The following is a 23,824-nucleotide window of genomic DNA, read 5'->3' as shown; positions in this document are numbered from 1 at the left end:
TGATAGAATTAAAGGCTTGCACCTCCACACCTAGCTTTAAACACACTAAAGAAATATATTGACTTTCCTTGAAATTTACCCCAAACTAAAAGTTTAACACTAACAGGAGACTCAATAGAATTAAAATAGATATTCAAGAGTAATTACTACTTGGGTTCTGTTTTCAAAGTATACAACTGATAAATTAGAAGCAATGCTTCAACCAGTGTCATTCTTGTAAGAGTTTCACCAACTGCTAATATATGGCATTACTTTTAGTGCAAGTACTTGCAACATACTAAAAATCATTATATATAATCATAAAATGATTTACTTAGTTATCAAGAATGAGAAATAGACTCTTGTTCAGTTTGGATCCATTTGAGTTCCACATCTACTCATTTTCTCAATTTCTTTTCTTTTCTTTCCCTTTTCCTTTCCATTTTTCCCTTTCCCCCTTTCCCTCTCTTCCTTTCTTCCTTCCTTCCATTTAAACAAGATGCATCTAATTGCTAGAAGTAAGATAAAGAGATACAAAAAGACAAAAGGGAAGGCCATATCTTCCACAGCTGAATCAAGAAGGATCTCTAAAACAGCACCAACTTTGAGGTCATTAGGTCATGCACATGCAATACTGTTAAAGTCAATTTGGTCAAATAGATGAGGAACTAAAGGTACATTTAGATTCTTACTGAGCATGCTCAAATTTCTAATACGCCAAAGGGAAAGATACTTCCTTAAAGTAGATGGTAAATATTTTATGTGTATGTTTGATCTTTAAAATAAACAGAAAGCATTGACCTCTTTTAAAGCTACTTACAGATTTATTAGTATAAGGTTTTATAGTGGTACTCCAGGGGCAATATAAACTAAATAATGAAATCAATTGGTTACTTCCACAAAGCTAGCTCATATGACATTTCATACAAAGCAGCAGGCAAATACCGTCCCGTCAGAGAGATGTGTCCTTTTTTTACACGTAGTGATGGAGCACAGAGTTCTTATGTGCAAATAATTATACTGTAGAAAAAAGGATCTTCTCTGTACTTGATCTGTAAATAACACATTTCACTTCCATCTGAGAGCTATAACCACTGTGTGTGTGTGTGTGTGTGTGTAAAGCTAAAGTGTATGCTCCAGGATGTAGTATGCACATTTACAGAGAAAAGATGTCAGTAATTTACTACATAACTTAATCCAGCTGATGAGAAGCCAATCAATACCAGCATTCTCTGTCAGAGACTGGAAATACTTATTAATTGGACACTCTAGGAAAACATAAAGGCCAGATCCACAATTTCTTAAATGTGCTTATATTTTAAAATTCTCTTCACAGACTTTTAAAGGATAAATATTAATACTGACTAATATGGTTCACGACCATTGGGTACATTTTTTTCTAGTGTTAAGAGGAAACATGCTCAGTAATGAAAAATTGGAAGCGTTTGCAGACCTTTTCATCCAGGCCCCTGCCTTGTTAGTAGCCATGCCAAGCTGCTGTTTGATGACACAGGGATGCAGACTCCAGGCCAGCACAAATGGCAACTGAAGGTTGTACCTAACCTGGTGCTAGGCATATGGGGAGGAGGGTTGCTTTGCAAAGAGGAGCTAGCACACCCAGGGGTAGTGGAGACACACACTAGAATGGAAAGGTGCTCTGCTTGGGGACAGAGAGCCAGGATCCTTCTCCAGCAACTGCCTCACTGACTTCTGCCTCCTCATCTCTGTCCTACCCTCAGTTGTGGCTGCTGCTGAGTTGGGCTCCGGCGAGCCATGCTCAGGGGTCCTGCGCACCAGCACCAGCACCTCCCCCTCTTGCACACGTTTGATCCCTAGGTCAGTGGAGCCGTGTTGGATCGGGGAGCCAGGAATACTCGAGTCAGCCTCGTTTGAGAAGTCAAAGCCATCTGGGATTCAACATATAAAATTTTAGTACTTTTTGTGCTGCTCTATTCTTTTCTGAGCATTCTGACCCAGGCAGATAAGAGAATGTATATATGGATATGATATTAACACAAACACTGTCTATATAGTTACATGTGTGTGCACAGCTTGCACACACATAAGGCAGCAGATGAACAATGTGAGGTTTGCAAATGAAGGGGACAGAAAAATCAGGATCATTAAAATGACAATTTCTCTTAGGCAAGACAGCTTGACTGTTTAGTACCATATGTCTATAAAATATTGCTGGGTTCAGCTCTTAGAATAAAAAAAAAGCAAATGCAAAAATCCAAGATTAGGAACCAATTCTTTTATGGATAGTGTGTGTTATTCTGTCAGTTGGAACAGGCATACAGTTTCCCCCACAGTGCTCACACATGTACCTTTTATGGATAGTGTGTGTTATGCTGTCAGGTGGAGCAGGCATACAGTTTCCCACAGTGCTCACACATGTACCTTTTTCCCAGCTAACAGGCTTAAAGCAACTTCCCCCCTAGTTTTATTACTAGCTTCAAAAGAATAAAAAATTTGGCTAAGTCTTATTTTATATTTTATCATTAATTGAACAGTCTAACATCTTCCTACTTTATAAGCAGATATATATTTACATTAAAATAACTAAGCATTACCATATTTCTAATGAAAATATTTTACTTTACTACATGAGCATTAATTACTATCACGCATTTGTACATTCTGTGTAAACAGTGGTGTTTACTTGACTCCTAAAGTGAATTATGGTAATTTTATACTTACCTTCTCTTCTCCACCTATGACGTCGAATTGAAGCTGTTGTAATTGCAGTCCGAGAAATTCTCGGCACTGTTGGAGTGACTTCCACTTTAAGTACCTTCTGGCCTTCTTGTGAAGAATCGGGTGCATCAAATGGTAACGAGTTTTTCATGGCATTTGCCACCTAAAATGATAATATAAGTCTATACAAATTTACAACCAACATACAGTTTTTAACCTATATCATGTTTCCATCACTTTTGAACATGTACAGCTTATGTAACATATGAAGTTTTATAATATAAAAGGACAACCGTGTCAAAATGTTTATTTTCAATATTAAGTATTTTTTCAGTAGACTTTTCAAATAAAAATTTATTATTAAAATATGAGTCCTATATCCTACTGGATTCTTGAAGTTTTTGAGTTTTAAAAGGAAAGAGCATTCCAAAGAAAAATGTTTAATATTTGTAACCAAAATATAAAACAAGTTAGAATAAGTTCCTGCTTTTTCATATGATAGCAGAAAACTTAACCTGTGTTAAAACAGTAACACTCTTCTGCACTCCTATGCATCTATGAGAGACTTTTCCCTAAATATATGCTGACAGTATGTGTCCTGTGCCTCTAAGGAGAGGACAGGGAAACCTGACTGGTAAACAATTGTTATCTGACTGGTTTGTCTCTTAACCAGTAAGCAGTAATCCAGCAAAGCCACTCTGAGCTAGAGGAATGTCTTCCTTTCCTTTCGCACATGGACAGCACAGGTAGGACACAGCAACCTGGATCAGATTTGTCTGATCCACCCACACAGGCCTAGACTTGGAAGCTGTTTCAAAAGGCTTGATGAATGTAAGCAAGGTTAAGTGTCTACACTAAGCCCTCATCAGTAACACAGAGGATGCTTGTTTCTCCACTTTGTTTGGAATATAGATCTAGATATGAGGAAAAATGCTACACCCCAGTAAATTTATCTTGATCTTAAATTTAAAAATGGTATAAATAAAATAGCTTTAAAAATTATTCCAGGTAGAAAGTGCAAAAGCATTTTAAATATGACAGAACCACTACAGATATACAAAATCAAGTCAGGTATGGTGGCACTTGCAATCACAGCACCTCAAAGACCAAGATAGACTAGAAAGTATAAGAAGGAAGAAAGGAAAGGAAAGAAGGCAGAAAAGAGAGGGCCCACATACAGTTAAACCTCCTAGAACTACTAGTGTTTTGTTATCTCTTTCATATATAGATTTAAAATATATACATATTTTCCCACCTAACCTAATCTATTATTTTTTCTTTATTATAAGTTCTCAAATATACAATTTCATTAAGAAAATATCAAATTTCAATTGTTCTCCGTTATGAGAACACCTAGTCAACTTTTTCTTTTCTTTTTTTTTCTTTTCTATAATCTTTGTTTACATTCCAAATGATTTTCCCTTTCCCAGTTCCTCCCTCCCCATAAGTCCCATAAGCCCTCTTCCCTCCGCCCATTCTCCAATCACCCCCCTCCCATTTCTCTGTCCTGGTAATCCCCTACAATGCTGCATCAAGCCTTTCAAGGACCAGGACCCTCTCATTCCTTCTTCTTGGGAATGATTTGATATGTGAGTTGTGTCTTGGGTATTCAGAGCTTCTGGGCTAATATCCACTTATCAGTGACTGTATTCCATGGGTGTTCTTTTGTGAATGAGTTGCCTCACTTAAGATATTTTCCAGTTCCAACCATTTGCCTAAGAATTTCATGAATTCGAGCGGGGCGTGGTGGCGCACACCTGTAATCCCAGCACTTGGGAGACAGAGGTAGGCAGATTTCTGAGTTTGAGGCCAGCCTGGTCTACAGAGTGAGTTCCAGGACAGCCAGGGCTACACAGAGAAACCCTGTCTCAAAAAACCAAAAAAAAAAAAAAAAAAAAAAAAAAAAAAGGCTGAGTAGTATTCCATTGTGTAAATATACCATATTTTTCTACATTGAGGGACATCTGGGTTCTTTCCAGCTTCTGGCTATTATAAATAAGGTTGCTATGAACATAGTGGAGCATGTGTCCTTATTGCATGCCAGGGAATCCTGGGTATATGCCCAACACCTAGACAACTTTTATTTCTTTTCAATAAAAATAACACTGTAGGCCAGGTGGTGGCAGCAGCGCAGGCCTGTAATCCCAGCATTTTGGAGCCACAGGAGAACTCCCTCTGAGTTCAAGATCATCTTGGTTTACAGAGTGAGTTCCAGAATAGCCAGGGCTACACAGCCTGTTTCAAAAATTCAAAAACGGAAAAATAAAATTAACAGTAATGTTAAACTTGTAGTATTTTTAATTTTATTTTATTTGTGTGGGTGTTTTGTCTGCATGTAAATATATATGTATCATGTCATGCCTGGTGTTCACAAAGGCCAAAAGACTGCATCACATCTCCTGGAACTGGATGTACAGATGGGGAGGAGCCACTATGTGAGTGCAGAGAATCACATCCAGGTCCTCTGAGGAGCAGTCAATGTCCTCAGTCACGAAGTCACCTCTCCAGCTCTTTATAATACACTTTTTTTTTTTTGTTCTTTAAAGTTACATGAGGAATAAAGGATTTCAAAGAGTAAGCACTCACTACAAACCTACTTCTGCAAAGGAATGATTAGAGTCAGATTATCACTAAAGCATAACAAAAGTTTCATCTTCCCCTATTGTATGCTTACCTTCAAACGTTAGGATTATAAATCTGTACACATGCATAATGTATTGTGGAGGGCTGTCACTATGCTTATATGGAGGTCACAGAACAATTTTATAGAGTCAGTTCTCTCCTATCTTTATGTAGGCTCTGGGGATAGAATTCAAGTTGACAGATTTGCATGGCAAATATGAACCTACTGGGTCATATTGTTGGCTCAACATTTGCATTTGTATTTGATTTTTTTAAAAAAAAATACTTAGTGTGTGTGTTGGAATAACATGGCATGAGTGTGGAGATCATAGGGCAACTTTCGGGAGTAAGTTCTCTCCTTCTACCATGAAGGTTCTGGGATTGAACTCAGGCTGTCAGGCTTGGCGGCAAGTGCTTTTATCTCAAGCCATCTCACAGGTCCCCTACATGTTGGGAAGTATGAAATCTTTAAAGTAAGATTATAAGTGCCTGCCTCTGCCTTGAATGCTGGGATTAAAGGCACAAGCCACCACCGCCTGGCTCTAATTTTACTTTATTAAAGGAAATGATTTAGAATTTATGTTTATGTGGAGAAAAATAAGCTCTTATAGTGACTACTTCATTTCTAAATTGTCCTAGTTTTGATTATAATAATAAAATGGAGCTTTCACTTAAGTTTGACAGCCTTTCTTTCTATACATCTGAGTAACTGATCAGGTATGGGGAGGGACAAGAAGAGATGGCCAGATGGCCATGAGAATGAATGAAAATCTGCAACTGATGAGGAGGGGCAAAGTTGGGGGGCATCTCTGGGAGGAGACAGAGACCTGGGATAAGGGAGGCACTCAAGAATCAATGGGGTGACCTTAGCTGTGACTCACAGCATTGGGGATATGGAGCCTGAACAAGCCTGTAGCCAGGCAGAACCCCAGTGGATTGATAGAGACTCTAATCCACCCACAAAATTTCAACCCAAAATTCATCTTGTCTATAAGAAACACAGGCATGGGGGTTGGAGCAGAGACCGAGGGAATGGCCAACCAATAACTGGCCCAACTAGAGACCTACCCCATGGCAAGCACCAATCCATGACACTATTAATGTTACTCTGTTATGCTTGCAGATAGGAGCCTAGCATATCTGTCCTCTGAGAGGCTCCACCCAGCAGCTGACTCAAACAGATGCAGACATCCACAGCCACGCAGGGGATGGAGTCTGGGGACTCTTGTGGAAGAACAGGAGAAAGGATTGAATCCCCAAAGGGGACAGGAACGCCACAAGAAGACCAGCAGAGTCAAGTAACCTGGACCGCTGGGGGCTCTCAGAGACTTAACCACCAACCAAAAGCTATACATGGGTTGGACCCAGGGCCTCTCCGCACATATGTAGCAGATGTGGCAGCTTGGTCTTCATGTGGGTTCTGAACAACTAGAGTGGGGGCTGTCCCCAAAAGCTGTTGCCTGCATGTGGGATATGTTCTACTAGCTGGGCTGCCTTGTCTGGCCTCAGGGGGAGAGAGAGAACCTATCCTCACAGAGGGTCTGACCTGCTCAGAGAAGAAGGGGAGGAGGGATGGGGAAGGACTGTGGGAAGGGGTGACAAGGAAAGGGGCAGTGAGCAGGATGTAAAGCGAGTAAGTGAAAATAAATTACAACAACAATAACAAACCTCTGTGGTTGACCTCTCTTTAACAGGGCTTTGCTGTCTAGTTTAGAATAGCCAGGAACTTACTAAGTGGCTGAGGACCATTTCCTCCTGTGGCAACCGCCTGCTTCTATGTGTTTCAAGGTGCTAGCCCCCTTCCACCCCCCAATCATGGGACTCACTCTGTAAACCAAGCTGGCTTTCAACTTAGAGATATGTCCACCACCGTTGCCTGGCTAAAACATTTCACTTTTCAATTTACCTCAATACCCACCTTCCCTTTGCCCCACAGTAACATTTTGACCACATACATGCTTTAAGAAGAGTCAACATGCCTCCATAACAGGACCTAAATAGATTTCTATTCCTCATGAAAAAAAGTGTACATATGTTCAAACAAACAAACAAACAAACAAACTTACCAAGAGTGGCTGAGAAAAGAGTTCTAGCTGAGCTCTATAAATGATGTCATCAAGAACTTCCTGGCCAAGGTCCCACTGTCCATTATACCTATGGGATGGATTATTTAGTACTTTCAATAGACATCTCTGGTCTTTAGAACTTAAAAACTATCCCAAGTTCTACTGTTTTAGTTATAAAACAAAGCTCTCACTTCAAAGTTATCGTTTCTGAATTGTCCTACCTATGTTTATAGTAACTTACAGATATTTCTTTATACAAATTGTTTTTTTTACCATGTGTTGCTATTCAGAATAATCTATTTAAAGTATTCATGATAATGAACTATACAGAAACAAGAGTTTTCCATATAGAAAATCTAAAATTTCTAATATGGTTCTAATTGTATGACTAGTCATGTTATTAATTGGGTATTTATAAAGTGCTGAATAGAAACCATATTACAAAACAGGGTAACAGGCCTACATGAAACAAAGAAGATAAATATAAAATGTTCCCATGTGCAGAAGAATTCATCATCTTCCTACTTACATGGCATAGTAAACTCCTGTGAGAAGCTGCACCATAAATTCAGGATCTAATACGATTCGACCACAGAGTTCCTTCCACTGTTTCTCATGTTGTCGTGGAAACCCACTCACACAAACCCTAGAAAAATAGTGATTAACATTTGACTTCCTGATTGGCTAAATTTATAAATGACTCACCCGTCAGCTACTGACACCTGCTAAATGCCAGAGTCATGACCAGGTGGAGGATGTTAGTTTTTAATTTTTTGGTTTTTTTTTTTTTTTTTTTTGATTTGGTTTTTTCGAGACGGGGTTTCTCTGTATAGCCCTGGCTGTCCTGGAACTCACTCTGTAGACCAGGCTGTCCTTGAACTCAGAAATCTGCCTGTGTCTGCCTCCCAGAGTGCAGGGATTACAGGCGTGCACCACCACCACCCGGCTATTTTTTAATTTTTTTAAAGCATGCCTTTATTCATAAAATATGGATGCTAGTGGACTCCATAAAAAGTAGTACGTTTCCTCAAATAGCTATCAGTCTCTTTCACAGACATCCTTTTTCTGCTTCTCTCTCTCTCTGTCTCTCTCTCTCTCTCTCTCTGTCTCTCTCTCTCTCTCTGTCTCTCTCTAAAACATAAATACATAGATTTTTATCCATTCTAAATTGTATTGGGGAATTCCTGGATAGTACATAAATCAAAACAACATTTCAAAATACTGTTACATAGTGTGAGGCCACTATTATTCACTTGATGTTTTATTTAAGCAAAATTAAATGTGCACAATTGTTACCTATTCATCTTCTTCCTGTGCAGCCCAGTACTGGGACTGGGGGCTCCCACAGGCAGTGGGTGTTGTTCCTCCCATAGTGGAGACATGATGAGCAAGCTCTAATAGCACATGTCAGTATGCTCTTCTAAGTTATACTCCATTTTAACAGATTAGCCTGATGCTAAATGAACTTCTTGGTCCTCTTTTGAGGATCTTATTTCTTGCAGGGCATTTGATCACACTGCAAACCCAGAGATTGTATTATTTACTGAAAAAAACATTTCTAGTTGTAGTGTGACCCATCCCTTAGCACACACCTTCAACCCCTCTGCTGTAATACAGACATGCACTTAGTATACACCAGTAAGCCCAGACAATGAAGGTGAAGTTAGTTTGTAGAAGGATGGACCCATGTTTGAAGGTGATGACTAGTTTAATAGTAGACAAGTTGACAAATCAGAGAAATATCTAACAGAACAGGGATATGCCCAATTCTCGTGAGAAGAAAGGAGAGGGAAGCTACTTGAGGGAACCTTGGAGTGAGAGAAAAAAAAAGGAGGCGGTTTTTACTGGGTGTTTTACAGAGACAGGTTGCAGAGAGAACAAGCTAGACACAGGTGAAGACAGAATGAGTCAGAGAATGAGAAGGAGCCAGAAGATTAGAACAGATTGCTGAAGTTGGTATGAGGCCAAGCAAAGCAATTCAGCTACAGACCCAGAGAGGAGTCAGATTGAGTCAGTCAGCTTGGAGAGGAATTTGAGCTGCAACAGCTGAGTTGAACCAGCCATTCAAAGCTCAGAAAGATTGAGGATGAGGTGAGCTTATTCAGCAGCAAGTCTGTGAGGCTGTAAACATTCCAGGCCTAGACTGGATTGTACGAGGCTAGAAGCTTCCAGGACTAGGCCCAGGTTAGCAGGCGGAGACAGTAAGCCTCTGAGTCAACAATTATATCCAGGAGAAAAAAGTTAGTTACATTTTAATGATAGACAAGAGGTATAAGAGTGGCCATGAAGCCCAGTAGGAGATGCTATCGCCTCTGTAGATAGTAACAACAGAGATCCCTAAAGCCACTATTAGTCAAAATGAACATCAGGAAGAACTGCCTTTCATTTCACTGAGATGCTTCCAGAAGTTGTACCTTAATAGCTATAGTGTTATAACATTAGTAGCAAATTATAGTGTGCTTATGTTCAAAACTTTATCAAGCTAATTATAATAGTAGGTTCAGAAGAAAATTTTTGGTGCCTTATAGTCCCAATCAGTTAAAAATTATATACATATATAGACTATAGTAAAGTAATAAAAATACTACAAGTTGAAATTAGCATTATATTGATAAAACTAGCATATGCCTATAATCCCAGCGCTCAAGAAACAAAAAGGAAGCCAGTATGACCCACACAACTACTGTGGGTCCAGCCTCACCTATAGAGAAGTCTATCACTAAACCAAAACCCAGATTATTAAAGATGAAGCTTGCTCATTCATTTTCTAATGGACAATAGTAGATATCAATGGTATTTATATACTTTTATATGTTTAAAACAACCCAATGTTTTTATATATCAATAGTCACAAACTAGAAATGATCATTTGCAACTATGAAGAAAGGAAGAAAAGGTAGGAGAGATGGTTCAGCAGTTAAGAGCACTGACTGCTCTTCCAGAGGTCCTGAGTTCAATTCCCAGCAACCACATGGTGGCTCACAACCATCTATAATGGGATCTAATGCCCTCTTCTGGTATATGTGAAGAGAGCTAAAATGCACTTATATAAATAAAGTAAATCTTAAAAAAAGAAAAAAAAAAAAAAGAAAAACATGAATATCAATGAAGGACAAGGTTAAGAACAAAGTTTTTAGAAGTTATCTAGAAGACATAGAATCTACTTTAGAGAGCAGAATCTTCTTCATTAACATTATAAGTGGGATACAATAATATACTAAATTTTTAAAATAATCTGTAAATCCAAAGTTACAGATAACTTAGATTAAGACTTCTGTAGTTACTCAAATTAACGAGCTCTGTTACAACCAAGACTGTGCTCCTCTCAGTAACAAAACAGCAACATGAACTTGAGTGTTTCTCAAGACAGATTTTTGGTCCCTAGGAGCCTTCCTTTCTGGTATTTATGTTGTGTCTCTCTTTATCTACTAAGGGTAGAACATGTAAGAACATGTAACTTGCTCTATTCAACACATTGTGGCAAAGGTGAAAGGATCCCACACATACTATTTGTAATTATGAGGTAACTATTCCTAACGTAAAAGATCACACTGGAGACTGTCAATTTACTCTGGTTTTGAAGAAGCAAGCTGTGAGGTCTTAAGCTGTGAAAAAGAGGCCCATGTGTCATCAATGTGAGGATGGAGTCCAGCAGACAGCCAACAAGATGAAGAAACCTATAATCCTACAACTAGAGGAACAGAATTCAGGCCAAGTGCTAAATCTTGGAAGACTACAATTTCTTATGTCTTTCTATAGCCTTAAAAGACCTCTAAGTTGCCAGGTGTGGTAGCACCTGCTATTAATTCCAGGGAAATAGGCTGATCTTTGTGAGTTAGGCTAGTTGGGCCTACACAGAGCGCAAGGTCCAAGCCAGCCAAAACCATGTAGTGAGACCCTTGTCTTCAAAACAAACTGCCCCCCCAAAAGAGGCAAGCCATGCCTACATTCCTGCTTCATAAAAACCATGAAATAATAAATGTGTGATGTTATAAGCTACTAAACTTGTGGCAACTAGTTTTTCTTTTAAAAAGTTGTTTAGTGTGTATTTGTATCTCACAAATATAAACGTCCATGGAGGTCAGAAGTTAACTTCTGGGGATACAGTTCTCTTCTCCCACTGGACCATCATTTCTGCCACTGTACTTCATCCAACAAGAGAGCCTTCTGAGTTTTGCTGCGGTAGCACTGGGTTATAGATGAAAGCTACTGCATCCAGCTTTGTAATTTGACTTTAGGAGCGCAAATTCACATTTTAAGGGTTTCTTAACTAGCTCATTTATCTATTAGGCCATCTTGCTGGTCCAAGAATTTGTTATGAAGCAAAAGAAAGGACTGCATATGAGTTTTTTTCTTTTCCTGAGACAGGATCTCTCTGTGTAGTTCTGGCTGTCCTGGATTTTGTTTTGTAGTCCAGACTAACCCTGAAGTCAGAGATCAGCTTCGGCTTCCTGAGTGCTAGTATTGTATGTGACTGAACTCTGGGGGCTGGGAGTAGGAAGTGGGGAGACTTTTCTGTGAAAAATCACTTGGAATACATAACCTCAGAACTGAAAGTCCATGACCCTAACCCAATTTATATTGCTTATATATTTTTCTTTAGTAGATATGTAAGTTTCAGCCAAGTCTAACTTCTTAAATTCTGAAATAATATAGACTATATATAATCTGTAGCACACAGAGAATGCTCCTTTGCTATCACACATATAATTGTCACAGTACAGATAATAGTTTACAAAATATAAAAAGGAGTATGTCTATAATCCCAATGGAACATAAGGAGTTCAAGGTCAGCCAGCACTATGTGAGGCCATGTTTTAAACAAACAAAAATGTATATGGGAGAGATACACATTCTTTTAAAAAATATTTTATTACTTTTTTTAAATGTGCATAGGTGTTTTGTCTGCATACATGTCTGTGTGAAGGTTTCAGGTCTGCTGGAACTGTAGTCACAGACAGTTGCGAGCCGTCAAGCGGGTGCTGGGAACTGAATCTGCGTCTTCAGAAGAGCAATCAGTGCTCCTAACTGCTAAGCCACCTCTCTAGTCTCAAAATTTGCATTCTAAAGGTTTTTCCCACACCCAGGTTCATTATTCAAAATTCTTACTATGATTTATATAAAAAAAATGCATCTAGAAGACAACTTGATGTACTGATAGATAATCCTAAATTTAGTAAACTTGACCTAACTCATTGAGCTAGGAAGCATTCTGTTGAATGTTAAAATAATTTTCTTTTTATAATTTTTTATTCCTTATTTTATATTCCTATAGGAAAGTAAGCTCCATGAACTTTATTTACTACTATGCCAAAAATCATAATAGCCTAACATGTATAATACTTTCCAAGGAACTCTATTGATATGAAGAATAATATTCTTCTCACCTGGAACCCATCTGACAAAGAGATTGGTAAGATGATGCAGGCATATACACAATAGCTGAATTATAGCACAGCATGAGAAAACTCAGGACTTCGAACCTACAAAAATAAAAAATGATCACATTTATTTCTATCAGAGACAATAGTAAATTATTTACTTAGTAAATGTTTATAACAATGCCTTAATGTAAACCTTCATGATTTCTTAATCAGGTAACTATAGTATCCTCCTCAATAGTTTGTTTCAATTCTTACTATCATAAGCCATAGCCAGTGCTGTATTTTCTTCTTTAAGAAATGAATTAAGGGGCTGGAGAGAAATCTCAGAGGTTAAGAGCCCTGGCTGTTTTTCCAGAGCTCCTAAATTCAATTCCCAGCAACCACATTGTGTGGCTCAAAACCACCTATAATCAGATCTGGTGTCCTCTTCTGGCCTGCTGTATACATAATAAATAAATAATAAATTAATTAATAAATCTTTTAAAAAAAAAGAAATGAAATAAGGCTGGGCATGGTGGCACATGCTTTTTATCCCAGAATTCAGGAGGCAGAGGCAAGTGGATCTCTGTGAGTTCAAGGCCAGCCTAGCCTGCATAGTGAGTTCAAAGATAGCTAGGGCTATGTAGAAAAAGCTTGTCTCAAAAATCATAAAAAAGGAAAAAAAAATGAGGCTGGGTATAGTGGAGCTCACCTTCAATCCTAGCACTCAGGGGTCAGAGACAATCTATGTGGTAAGTTGCAGGCCAGTCATAAAAGTGAGACTCTGCTTTCGGCCCTGGCAGCCATCTTCCAGTAACTCGCCAAAATGATGAACACAAAGGGAAAGAGGAGAGGCACCCGGTACATGTTCTCTAGGCCTTTTAGGAAACATGGAATTGTTCCTTTGGCCACATACATGCGAATCTACAAGGGTGATATTGTAGACATCAAGGGAATGGGCACTGTTCAAAAAGGAATGCCCCATAAGTGTTACCACGGCAAAACCGGAAGAGTCTACAATGTCACCCAGCATGCTGTGGGCATCATTGTAAACAAGCAAGTTAAGGGCAAGATTCTGGCCAAGAGGATCAATGTGCGGATTGAGCACATCAAGCACTCGAAGAGCAGAGACAGTTTCCTGAAGTGGGTGAAAGAGAATGATCAGAAGAAAAAGGAGGCCAGAGAAAAGGGCACCTGGGTTCAGCTGAAGCGCCAGCCTGCACCACCCAGAGAAGCCCACTTTGTGAGGACTAACAGGAAGGAGCCCGAGCTGCTGGAGCCCATCCCATACAAATTCATGGCCTGATGTACAAAAGAGAAATAAAGGACCCGGACTGCAAAAAAAAAAAAAAAAAAAAAAAAAAAAAAAAGTGAGACTCTGTCTCAACAAAACAAAACAAAACCCCAACTAACCAACCAACCAACCCAACCCAACCTAACCCAAACCAAACCTGCAAAACCAATTAGTCAAGGGGCTAGTGGATCTCTGTGATCTAGCTCTGTGAGCTAGAGGAATGGCTCAGTAAATAAGAGCATTTGCTAGTCTTATGGGTTTAGTTCCCAGCACGCACGTAACAACTCACCTGCAACTCCAGTTCAGGGCACTTGATATTTTGCAGGAACTAAACAACATTTCTAACCTCTGTCCACCAGATGCACAACAGCCCTCTCTCCACCCAGCTATATCAATCAAATCAATCTTCCATATAGTTTGCTATGTGGTATATGTAGGAGACAATGAACACCCAGTTGAGAAACACTGGCTAAGTCTTCTTTTTTTAAAAAAAGTTTTTTTAATTTATTTATTTATTTATTTATTTATTTATTTATTTATTTACTTATTTATTTTATGTGGGTATATTGTAGCTCTTTTCAGACACACCAGAAGAGGGCATCAGATCCCATTACAAATGGCTGTGAGCCACCATGTGGTTGCTGGGATTTGAACTCAGGATCTCTGTAAGAGCAGTCAGTGCTCTTAACTGCTGAGCCATCTCTTCAGCCCTGGCTAAGTCTTGACAAGGGGAAATGGAAATGGAAGGTAGAGGGAACAGAAGACAGCAGTTTTCATTAGTGAACTGTGTGGAAGTAATGTAAATTTAATTTGGGAGCAAAACTATGTATATCTGTAAACTACTTCACAGTCAACATTATACTGCAAAAAACTCCTACAACATCACAGTACAATTATTCATAATCACTAAGATCAGACAATAGAATTTAGGGACTGCTGAGGATAAGGAAGAATTTTCATTACTTATTATTTTAGGCTATGGGCACTTTGCTAGTATGTGTGTCTGTTTACCACATGCACGCTTGGTGCCTACAGAGGCCATAAGAGGGCACTGATGCCCTGAAACTGGAGGTGCAGGTGGCTGTGGGCTGCCATGGGGTGCTGGGAATTGAACCCTGGTAAGAGCAGTCATTGCTCTTAACTGAGTAACCTCTCCAGCACTGTGACATATATATTTGATTGGGTATATTAACCTTGTTTAATAGTTAATAGAATTTGCTGATCTGCCCCATAAGCAGAAAATTTCCTCCAAGAAGCCAACACCATTTGTAGTGAGAGGGGAATAATCTGGTTTAGACAAGACACGGCAATAGAACAGGATCCTGACAGCCTGCTGTACCAATCCTAGATAAAGAGCTACAGGTGGTTAATAGCCGCTGTGTGAGGAAGAATCAGCTTCCTCCTGGAGAAACCCCCAAAGAGGCTGTCCAACCCCAAGTGGCTGGTCAGCCTTGGACACATGTCTATGCAAACAAATAGATTCAGTTCATTATATATACATATGTGCATGTATGTACATATATACATATTTATACATAAGTAATAATAATTAAAGAAGAGATTATTAATGTGGAAGGTGGGACACTGGAAGAGTTGGAAAGGGGAGGAGTGGAGTAGATGTGGTGTTTATGTGCAAAGTTCAAAACAATATTTTTGAATAGTTATCTAACATGCCAAAGACTAGAAATGTTTCAGATTGTGTAACATGTGCTTTCTTGTGAGGTAAGACCCAAGTATATACACCAGAAACTCATTATGTTTCACATAGACCACACACAGCTACAAGGTGATTTTACATACTACTTTAGTGCACTGGCATCTTACCTGTGTTCCAGTCACCCAGATTGTGTGTAGATTGTCTATTTGCACTACCATGCTGGTACCCATCAGATTTCAGACTTTGCTTGTGACTTTTCAGACAAGGATGCACAGCCTGGACTATAATATATTTTACTAGTATGATGCATTTTATTTTTGGACTCTACTCTTATCAAGCTTCAAATGAAGTAATTATACTTAGCCATTAGGCATAAATTCACCATTGTTGCTGTGTACTTAAAAAAATTTTTAGGTTTATTTTATGTATTTGAGTGTTTTGCTAGCATATATGTGTGTGTATAACATACATGCCTAGTCCCCTTGGAGGCAAGAAGAGGGTATTAGATCGTCTGGAGCCAGAGTTACAGATGGCTATTAACCACCACGGGATTCTGGGAATAGAACCTGAGTCTTCTGGAAAAGCAGCCAGTGGTTATCCACTGAGCCATTTTTCTAGCCACCTACTATGTAGTTTTGACCATTACCGGTTTTGTGCAGTAAATGTTTCTCTCTGAGGATGAAGATCACTGTAAACAACCCTGATGAGATCATGTTGACATAATGCCCCTTCTGTCAAAGCCATGGATCCAATTGTTGAGGGCTACAAAAAAATATATATATAGCATATGATAATTTCTTCAAAATAGAGTAAAAAAAATCTATATTATGTAGTCATTTTGTTTAAATAAAATGTAGTTTGAAGTAAATTTTCTCTGTTCTTCAATAACATTTTATGCCTTCTTTTAGAAATTATATGTAGAAGTCACATAAAATTTGAAATATATCCCTTCATTTTTAAGATATTGTGTTACTCTGTATTTAGGAAAAATAAAAGCTGCTGAAAACACTAAGATTTGAAAGAAATCCATTTATATTTGTTTGCATTCTAGAACACAGACTATAACTATTACATAAAATAAACAGTATTTAAAGACTGCTTATTTTAACTGAAAAACCTTTTTTACTATTTATACAATTGATTTCATGTTTTTCAAGTTAGAACAATCATTTATTAATGTTACTACCATCCATTTTATTTTACATCACAATACAAATAACAATTAAAATGCATTTTGCAGAAATAGTCTATGTTAAAAAGAATCCTTATCGAATAAAAAAAAAAGAGTTTGTTAGCATAAAATAAAAAAAATAAAAAAAATAAAAGAATCCTGGCCAAACAGGAGACATGCTATTTCTAACACAAAACAAAATCTCTGGGGAATTGATTTTTAAAAAATTAATAGCTTCATTGAGCTAAAAGCCAACAGGATAATGTGTGTTGCCCACAATCTGATACATCAAAGACCATAAAAGACTATAAATTTGACTCTTAACACATTTCTTACTGGATTTTACTAAATCAGCTCAACAGCAACTTTCACCTATCTAATAATGAGTAGTCTCACATTCTTCAATGGAACAAACAGAAGCAAAACAAATATACTAGTGAAAAGACAGAATGTGCAATCAGACTTATTTATACTGAAACATAATGCTCTAACATCCTTCTGAGTAGTTACTTTCCTAAAGAATAATAAAAATGAGTCTAACAAGATAATCACTAAACAATATTGATAAAAACAATTGCTTAAACTTTCATTTAAAAAGTGATTTAAAAAGGTAAGAATGATTCTGGTGAGGGAAATTAAATGAGTAAACAAGAACTAGAGGAAAAATTTCCACTAAATACTAACTCCCTTGACATCATACATAACATCTATTCTAAAACAATTTACTACATAGTTCTCTCCTTCCACTATTTGGGTCCCAGGGATTAAACTCAGATTGTCAGTGCCCTCTCTCCCTCTCCTTCCCCCTTTTTTTCCCTCTCCACCCCTTTCTTCCTTTCTTTTACTAAATGTATATGAGTGTAGACCAGGTGCATTCCTGGTGCCTATGGAGGCAATAAGAGGATGTTAGATCCCCTGGAACTGGACAGGTAGTTGTGGTCTACAAGTGGGTGCTGGAAATTTAACCCAGATCCTTTGGAGGAACAGTCAGTGCTCGGAACCACTGAGCTATCTCAGTTCACAACCCATGTATTAGGGTCCCTGCATGGTTGTGTAATCCTTTCACTTGGAAGGTAGAAGCAGGCTCAGGAGTGCAAGGTCATCCTTGACCCCCTGGGTGAATTTGAAACGTACTTGGGCTACAAAACATCATGCTTCAAAAAGAGAAATAAGAAAGTATTTACAATATTTACCTCTGGCAAAAAATAACTTTTTACGCCTTTCTCAACATAATTTGAAACATTCCATGTTCCAAACATTACTTACTTCATGGTATATTGAAGGTTTAGATAAGGAAGGGATAGTGAAAGACAGCACTTTATTGTTTCCATCTTTATCAGCAATTTCCTATAGTAAAAAAATGTACAAAACCAATGTAATATTAAGCCTGTAGCAAAATAAATAATAATTACTTCCTTAATTTATAGAATATACCTTTACTAATTGAAAGAGAGTTTTAGAAACAATAGTATATAAAATACTATTACTCTAGCATACTCTTCCAAATCTGTCAGCAAATTGGTACACATTTGTAGCATGGTTGTTACCCACAGATATTGAACACAATTATACTACTCCGAATCCAACATTTGCAAAGGCAAAGCACAGGTAACACAAAAGATTAGATCTTAGAGGAAAAAAAACTGATCAAATTTTGGTAGAAACATGGTTGAGCAAAACATAACTAAAACCAAGAAATCTACATTTATCAAAATAAGAAAGCACATTATTATAATAGAAATGAAGCATTTTCCACTTTTACTGAACCATAACTGACAGAATTTACATAGATTTCTAGTGTAGAATGTGAAGTTTTGATACACTTTCTTTTTGAAATGATTACCATAAACAAACTTTAAATGTCCCATACTATAATTTACATTTTTTGTAAGAACATTTCAAAAATAAATCTTGACTAAAAAAAATTTATGATCCCTCAGCAATCAACTGCGGAACTGTAAGAAGTTATGTGTGGAATCAAGAAATAGACATGTGTAAGTAATTTTAGGAGAATGTAATTTAGAGAAAATTCTTATGTGCTCTTGTTTGTTTGAGACAAGGTTTCACTCGTAGGCCTGGCGCCCTGGAATGCACTATGCAGTCTAGTCCTAGGGCTTTACATCTGCACCTCGGCTCACTGAGCAGGAAGATTAGACGTGTGTGCCATCACACCTACCTCCTCCTGCTAGTATTTTTTTTTTTTTGGACAGGGTCTCACATATGACTGCAACCTGACTTGTTATGTAGTTCAGGTTGACACGGAATGAAAAATTCTGCATCAGACTCCTGAAGCTGAGATTAAATGTATGAGTCACCACATCCAGGTCTTTGTTATTTTAAAAGGTTTTTGAGGCAGGGTTTCCCTATGTAGCCCTGTCTATTCCAATCAGTCTGGCCTTGAACTCCGACAGACATGCCTGCTTCTGCCTCCCAAGTGCTGGGACTCAAAGCATATGTTACCAGGCCTAGCTACAAGTTTTTAAAAGTGTTTGTTCTCTGAAAAATAAAAACAAGCAGGAGGGGGTGGAGACATGGCTCAGCGGTTGAGAGCACTGACTGCTCTTCTGAAGGTTCTGATTTCAAATCCCAGCAACCACATGGTGGCTCATAACCATCTGTAATGGGATTCAATACCCTATTCTAAGGGTGACAGCTGTGAAGACAGCTACAGTGTACTTACATATAATAAATAAATAAATATTTAAAAAAGCAAAAAGGAATATTGGTGCCCTTCATTTCTCTAGTGAGTCATCTCTACTTGTTAGGTATCAGTAATTACCTGCCTCTAGATAACGCTGCTGCGTCTCATTCTCTGCTGCCTTCTGCTGTTCTTAGTAACATGAACTAGCATGAAATCCACGGCCAGAAAACTGTTTTTAAAGACTCTATCAGAAATAGCTATGTAGCATTTTTTTTTAAAAGCCAGATATGACTCTGCAAACCTGCACACCCAGTACTTAAGTGTAGAGGAAGGGAAACGTAAAAGTCAGAAGTTAAAAGGCCAGACTCAGCTACACAATGTTTGAAGCCAGTCTAGAATACTTGAGATACTGTCTCAAAAACAAAAACAAAACAGATTCCAAACAAAACACCACCACCTAGGCATAGTGGCATACTCCTTGAATCTCAGCACTTTAATGAGGCAGGTAGATATCTGAATTTGAGACCATCCTGGTTGGTCTACACAGTGAGTTCAAGACCAGCCAGAGACATATCAAAAACAATCAAGGATGTTAAAACCAGGTTAGCTTTCTACTTAGAACAAAATAAAACAAAACAAAAGAAAAATGTTTAAGTTTTATGATGTCCCACTTATAAAAAGATCTACAAGATCCAGCCACAGCATTTGTCAGCACATACAGAGGAGACATTCCATCTTACCACAGAGACACTTGCTCATCCACATTCATTACTGCTCTATTTATAACATCTAGAAATTGGAAACAGCCTAGACATCAATCAACTGAGGGATAGTCAAAGTTGGGTACATTTACTTAATGCAATATTATCCAACCGTTAAGAAAACAAAATTATGAAATTTGTACTACCACTACATCTATCCTTTTAGTATGTAATTCTCAAAACTCTCTCATTTGCTTTCCCAGTGAATGCCTATTACAGAAAATCTTAGCTCTTCACATTAAATAGATTTTTTTTTTTTGCTGGATGTGGTGGCACACACATTTAATCCCAGCACTCAGGAGGCAGAGACAGGAGGACAATCTTTGTGAGTTAAAGGCCAATCTCATCAACATATTGAGTTGCAAGGTAGCCAGGGCTACATAATGAGAACCTGACTCCAAAACCAGAAAAGGGCCGGGCGGTAGTGGCGCACGCCTGTAATCCCAGCACTCTGGGAAGCAGAGGCAGGCGGATTTCTGAGTTTGAGGCCAGCCTGGTCTACAGAGTGAGTTCCAGGACAGCCAGGGCTGTACAGAGAAACCCTGTCTCAGGGGAAAAAAACAAAAAACAAAAATCCCCCCTCCCCCCCAAAAAAAGAAAGAAAAAAAGAAAAAAAAAAAACCAAAACCAGAAAAGGTTCTAAATGCACAGTGGTACTTGTCTGCAATCTTAGCCTTTGAGGCTAAGGCAAGAAGATCAAGAATGAGGCCTTTTGGCCTAAGATCAGGTGAAGATTTTAAGACCAGCCTACACACATATTATATCTTAGGGCCACCTAAGCTACACAGGGAGAACAAAAACAAAAGTCTAACACTAATGGAACCAGAATGGAGTCATCTCTCTTAGCTTGCATATATATCCTAGCTTTTCATTTGCAATTACACAACTGAACTTCTCTTTTGTTTCCTCATATGTCTGGTTTTATGCCAACTTGACCCAAGCTGGAGTCATTTGGGAAGAAGGAACCTTAATTGAAAAAAAAAATGTCTTCATTAGATTGGCCTGTGAGCAAACCTGTGGACCATTTTCTTGATCAATGATTGATGTCCTAGGTGGTGCCATCTTGAGCAAGTGGTCCTTACTTGTAAAGAAAGCAGCCTGGGCAAGCCTTGAGGAGCAAGCCAGTAAGCAGCACTCCTGCATGGCTTCTGCTTTAGTGCCTGCCTCCTGGTTCCAACCTTGAGTTCCTGCCCTGATTCCCCTAGATGATAGACTAAAAAAATACTGTAAGGTGAAATAAACCCTTTCTTCCCCAAGTTGCTTTTGGTCATGGTGTTTTTATCACAGCAATAGACACACTAAGACAATCACTTCTTCCTAAAATCTCATTTATTCCTAATCTCAGGCAATCTAAAGTATACCTTTTCAGAAACCACTTCCTCTGTAAAGTTGTAGTAACTTTGACTCAAATTTCAATTTCTCATATCCTTTTCTATACATACTCTGTGTTATTAGTCGTCTATGAATATTTCTTCTGAGGTAGAGAAGTTGCTCTAAAAGCACATAGCTCATTTCAATATCCAACTTGTTTGGATAGGATAAATGCATTCATGGACATTGGTTAAATAAAACTATCTGAAGGAAGTCATCTGATCTAACAATATTATCAATCATATCTTCAACAACCTTACAAAACACTTATAATGATTATTTTGTATCTAACTTTATTGTGTTCAGCAGACATTTCAATTTGCTCTTCTTTAAACAATCTTCAAATATTTCAGAGGATTTAAAAATATTTTAAATTTTCTAAACTATCACTTTCAACTCACCAAATTATAAATTCCTAGGAGAAGTGCTTCAATGCAGCCATTGCTCTGCCGGTCTCTACTAACTGTAAGTCGCAAATAAACCCAAATCAATTCAGGAAGGAACTGCAGCGTGAACCTCTTAAGTCGAACTTCAGAGCTACGATAGAGCTCAAACAGTTGGTGGCAGACAGGCTCCAGGAGCTAAAAGAAAAATAGAGCAATATCATTTCCATTGCTGGAGCTGCAAAATACTTCTTAAAAGGCAAATGTACCTTTCTAATATTTAAAAAATAAATTTTCAATATTAATTCCTCCATATATGGGTTAACTCAACAAAACCTATTAAACTGACCAAACCATTAACTGAAGGTACTTTAGTACCATATACTATTACTATACTTTCTGATACACTTTGCTACTAAATTTATTAGATGATTAGTTTGTTTGCCAATGCACTATATTTGTACTTTTGAATTTGGCTTTCTGTTCTTACCAAAACTTTTTAGTCTCTATTTTAATTTTTTTTTTTTTACATTTATGTATGTGTAGGCACTTGAAATGCCATGGTACATGTATAGAAGTCAAAGAACACCTTTGTGGGTGGGATCTGGTTCTTTCATTTCACTGTATGGGCTCTAGGCATCTGACCTAGATTGTAGCAAGTGCTTTTATCCACTGAGAATCTCACTGGCCCATCTTTCATTTTAAGAAATTTCTTCTTAGTTAAAAAAACATCAAATTTCAAGTAAAGAAATGACTTAAACAAATTACATACCACTCATTAGATGAAGAAGTTTTATAAAACACATGATATGGACATCTAAAATTCTATGTAATATATTTTAAATATATACAAGGGAAGTACAAGTAGATTGAAGGTTTCAGTAATTATACTTATTTAAAAGACTTGGGGGCTAGGAAGATGGCTCAGCGGGTAGAGTCCTGTGGGACAGTGAGGACCTGGGTGTAGATGCTCAGCACACACAAAGGTTGAGCATGGCAGGGCACGGGGGAGGGGAGGTAAGCAGATTCCCCAGGGTTTACTGGCATAAATACGCTTCAATGCTTGATTGGCTAATTATTCTCAACTTACCACATGAAATGAAGTGCCCTAATGACCTGAAATGTGAAGTGCCCTAATGACGCTGAAAACTGAAGAAAGTGAGCTCTACACACTGCTGAGTTACGATGGTCTTGTTCCTATTAACTGTACACTATGCAGGCCTGGCTAACTTTTAACTGCACATAAAGACTGATAAGAAACCAAACTTTACATAAAATTTAATTACCAAAAAAAAAAAAAAAAAAAAGAACAGCTTAGTAATTTCATATGCTTACTCTATTCTAAGTGGCACATTCACATTCAGATCTACTTATAGTTGTTTTTAATAATTCAGTATTATGGGATGGTCAATATTTTTATAACTGTAAAGTTGCCAACAGATCTACTGCCAACTATATAGTTAATATTTATAGAAGTTGACTTTTATTCTTCCCCCCCCCCCCCCAGACAGGGTTTCTCTGTGTAGCCCTGGCTGTCCTGGAACTCACTCTGTAGACCAGGCTGGCCTCGAACTCAGAAATCCACCTGCCTCTGCCTCCCAAGTGCTGGGATTAAAGGCATGCACCACCATGCCCGGCTGACTTTTATTCTTGAATATCAACTTTAAAGCTTAGAAAATGCACATATTCATTCTTTTCTAGTAAATACTCAAAGCTCTAAGAGAACTAAAAATCAGGGCAAATTTTAAAAATATTTTTAAAAATGAAAAAAATTAGACTATCTCCTTACACTGATGTTTAGAACAATCATACAGTTTGT

At 38.0% G+C, this 23,824-nt stretch overlaps 2 protein-coding genes across 3 annotated transcripts in view; one reads left to right on the top strand and one right to left on the bottom strand.

The window, feature by feature from the left end:
- Nucleotides 1-23,824, bottom strand: part of Hycc2 (hyccin PI4KA lipid kinase complex subunit 2) — a 77,262-nt gene that overhangs the window by 9,000 nt on the left and 44,438 nt on the right. Inside the window, exons 5-12 of one of the 2 annotated variants that reach the window (XM_052192223.1) lie at nucleotides 22,024-22,203; nucleotides 18,116-18,196; nucleotides 16,325-16,440; nucleotides 12,752-12,847; nucleotides 7,894-8,010; nucleotides 7,365-7,452; nucleotides 2,680-2,839; nucleotides 1,713-1,886 (exon numbers count right to left, since the gene is read on the bottom strand). In XM_052192223.1, the coding sequence (XP_052048183.1) occupies nucleotides 1,713-1,886; nucleotides 2,680-2,839; nucleotides 7,365-7,452; nucleotides 7,894-8,010; nucleotides 12,752-12,847; nucleotides 16,325-16,440; nucleotides 18,116-18,196; nucleotides 22,024-22,203 (1,012 nt within the window). The remainder of the gene's footprint in view (nucleotides 1-1,712; nucleotides 1,887-2,679; nucleotides 2,840-7,364; nucleotides 7,453-7,893; nucleotides 8,011-12,751; nucleotides 12,848-16,324; nucleotides 16,441-18,115; nucleotides 18,197-22,023; nucleotides 22,204-23,824) is intronic. The other variant, XM_052192224.1, reaches the window with a different exon arrangement.
- On the top strand, nucleotides 13,517-14,071 carry LOC127692158 (60S ribosomal protein L21-like). Its single transcript, XM_052192225.1, has one exon. The coding sequence runs from the start codon at nucleotides 13,554-13,556 to the stop codon at nucleotides 14,031-14,033; it is 480 nt and encodes a 159-aa protein (XP_052048185.1). The 5' UTR covers nucleotides 13,517-13,553; the 3' UTR covers nucleotides 14,034-14,071.

Source organism: Apodemus sylvaticus, chromosome 9, assembly GCF_947179515.1.
Source record: "Apodemus sylvaticus chromosome 9, mApoSyl1.1, whole genome shotgun sequence".
NCBI lineage: Eukaryota > Metazoa > Chordata > Mammalia > Rodentia > Muridae > Apodemus > Apodemus sylvaticus.
The sequence above is the reverse complement of the archived record's forward strand: the minus strand, read 5'-3'. Positions and strand labels throughout refer to the sequence as shown.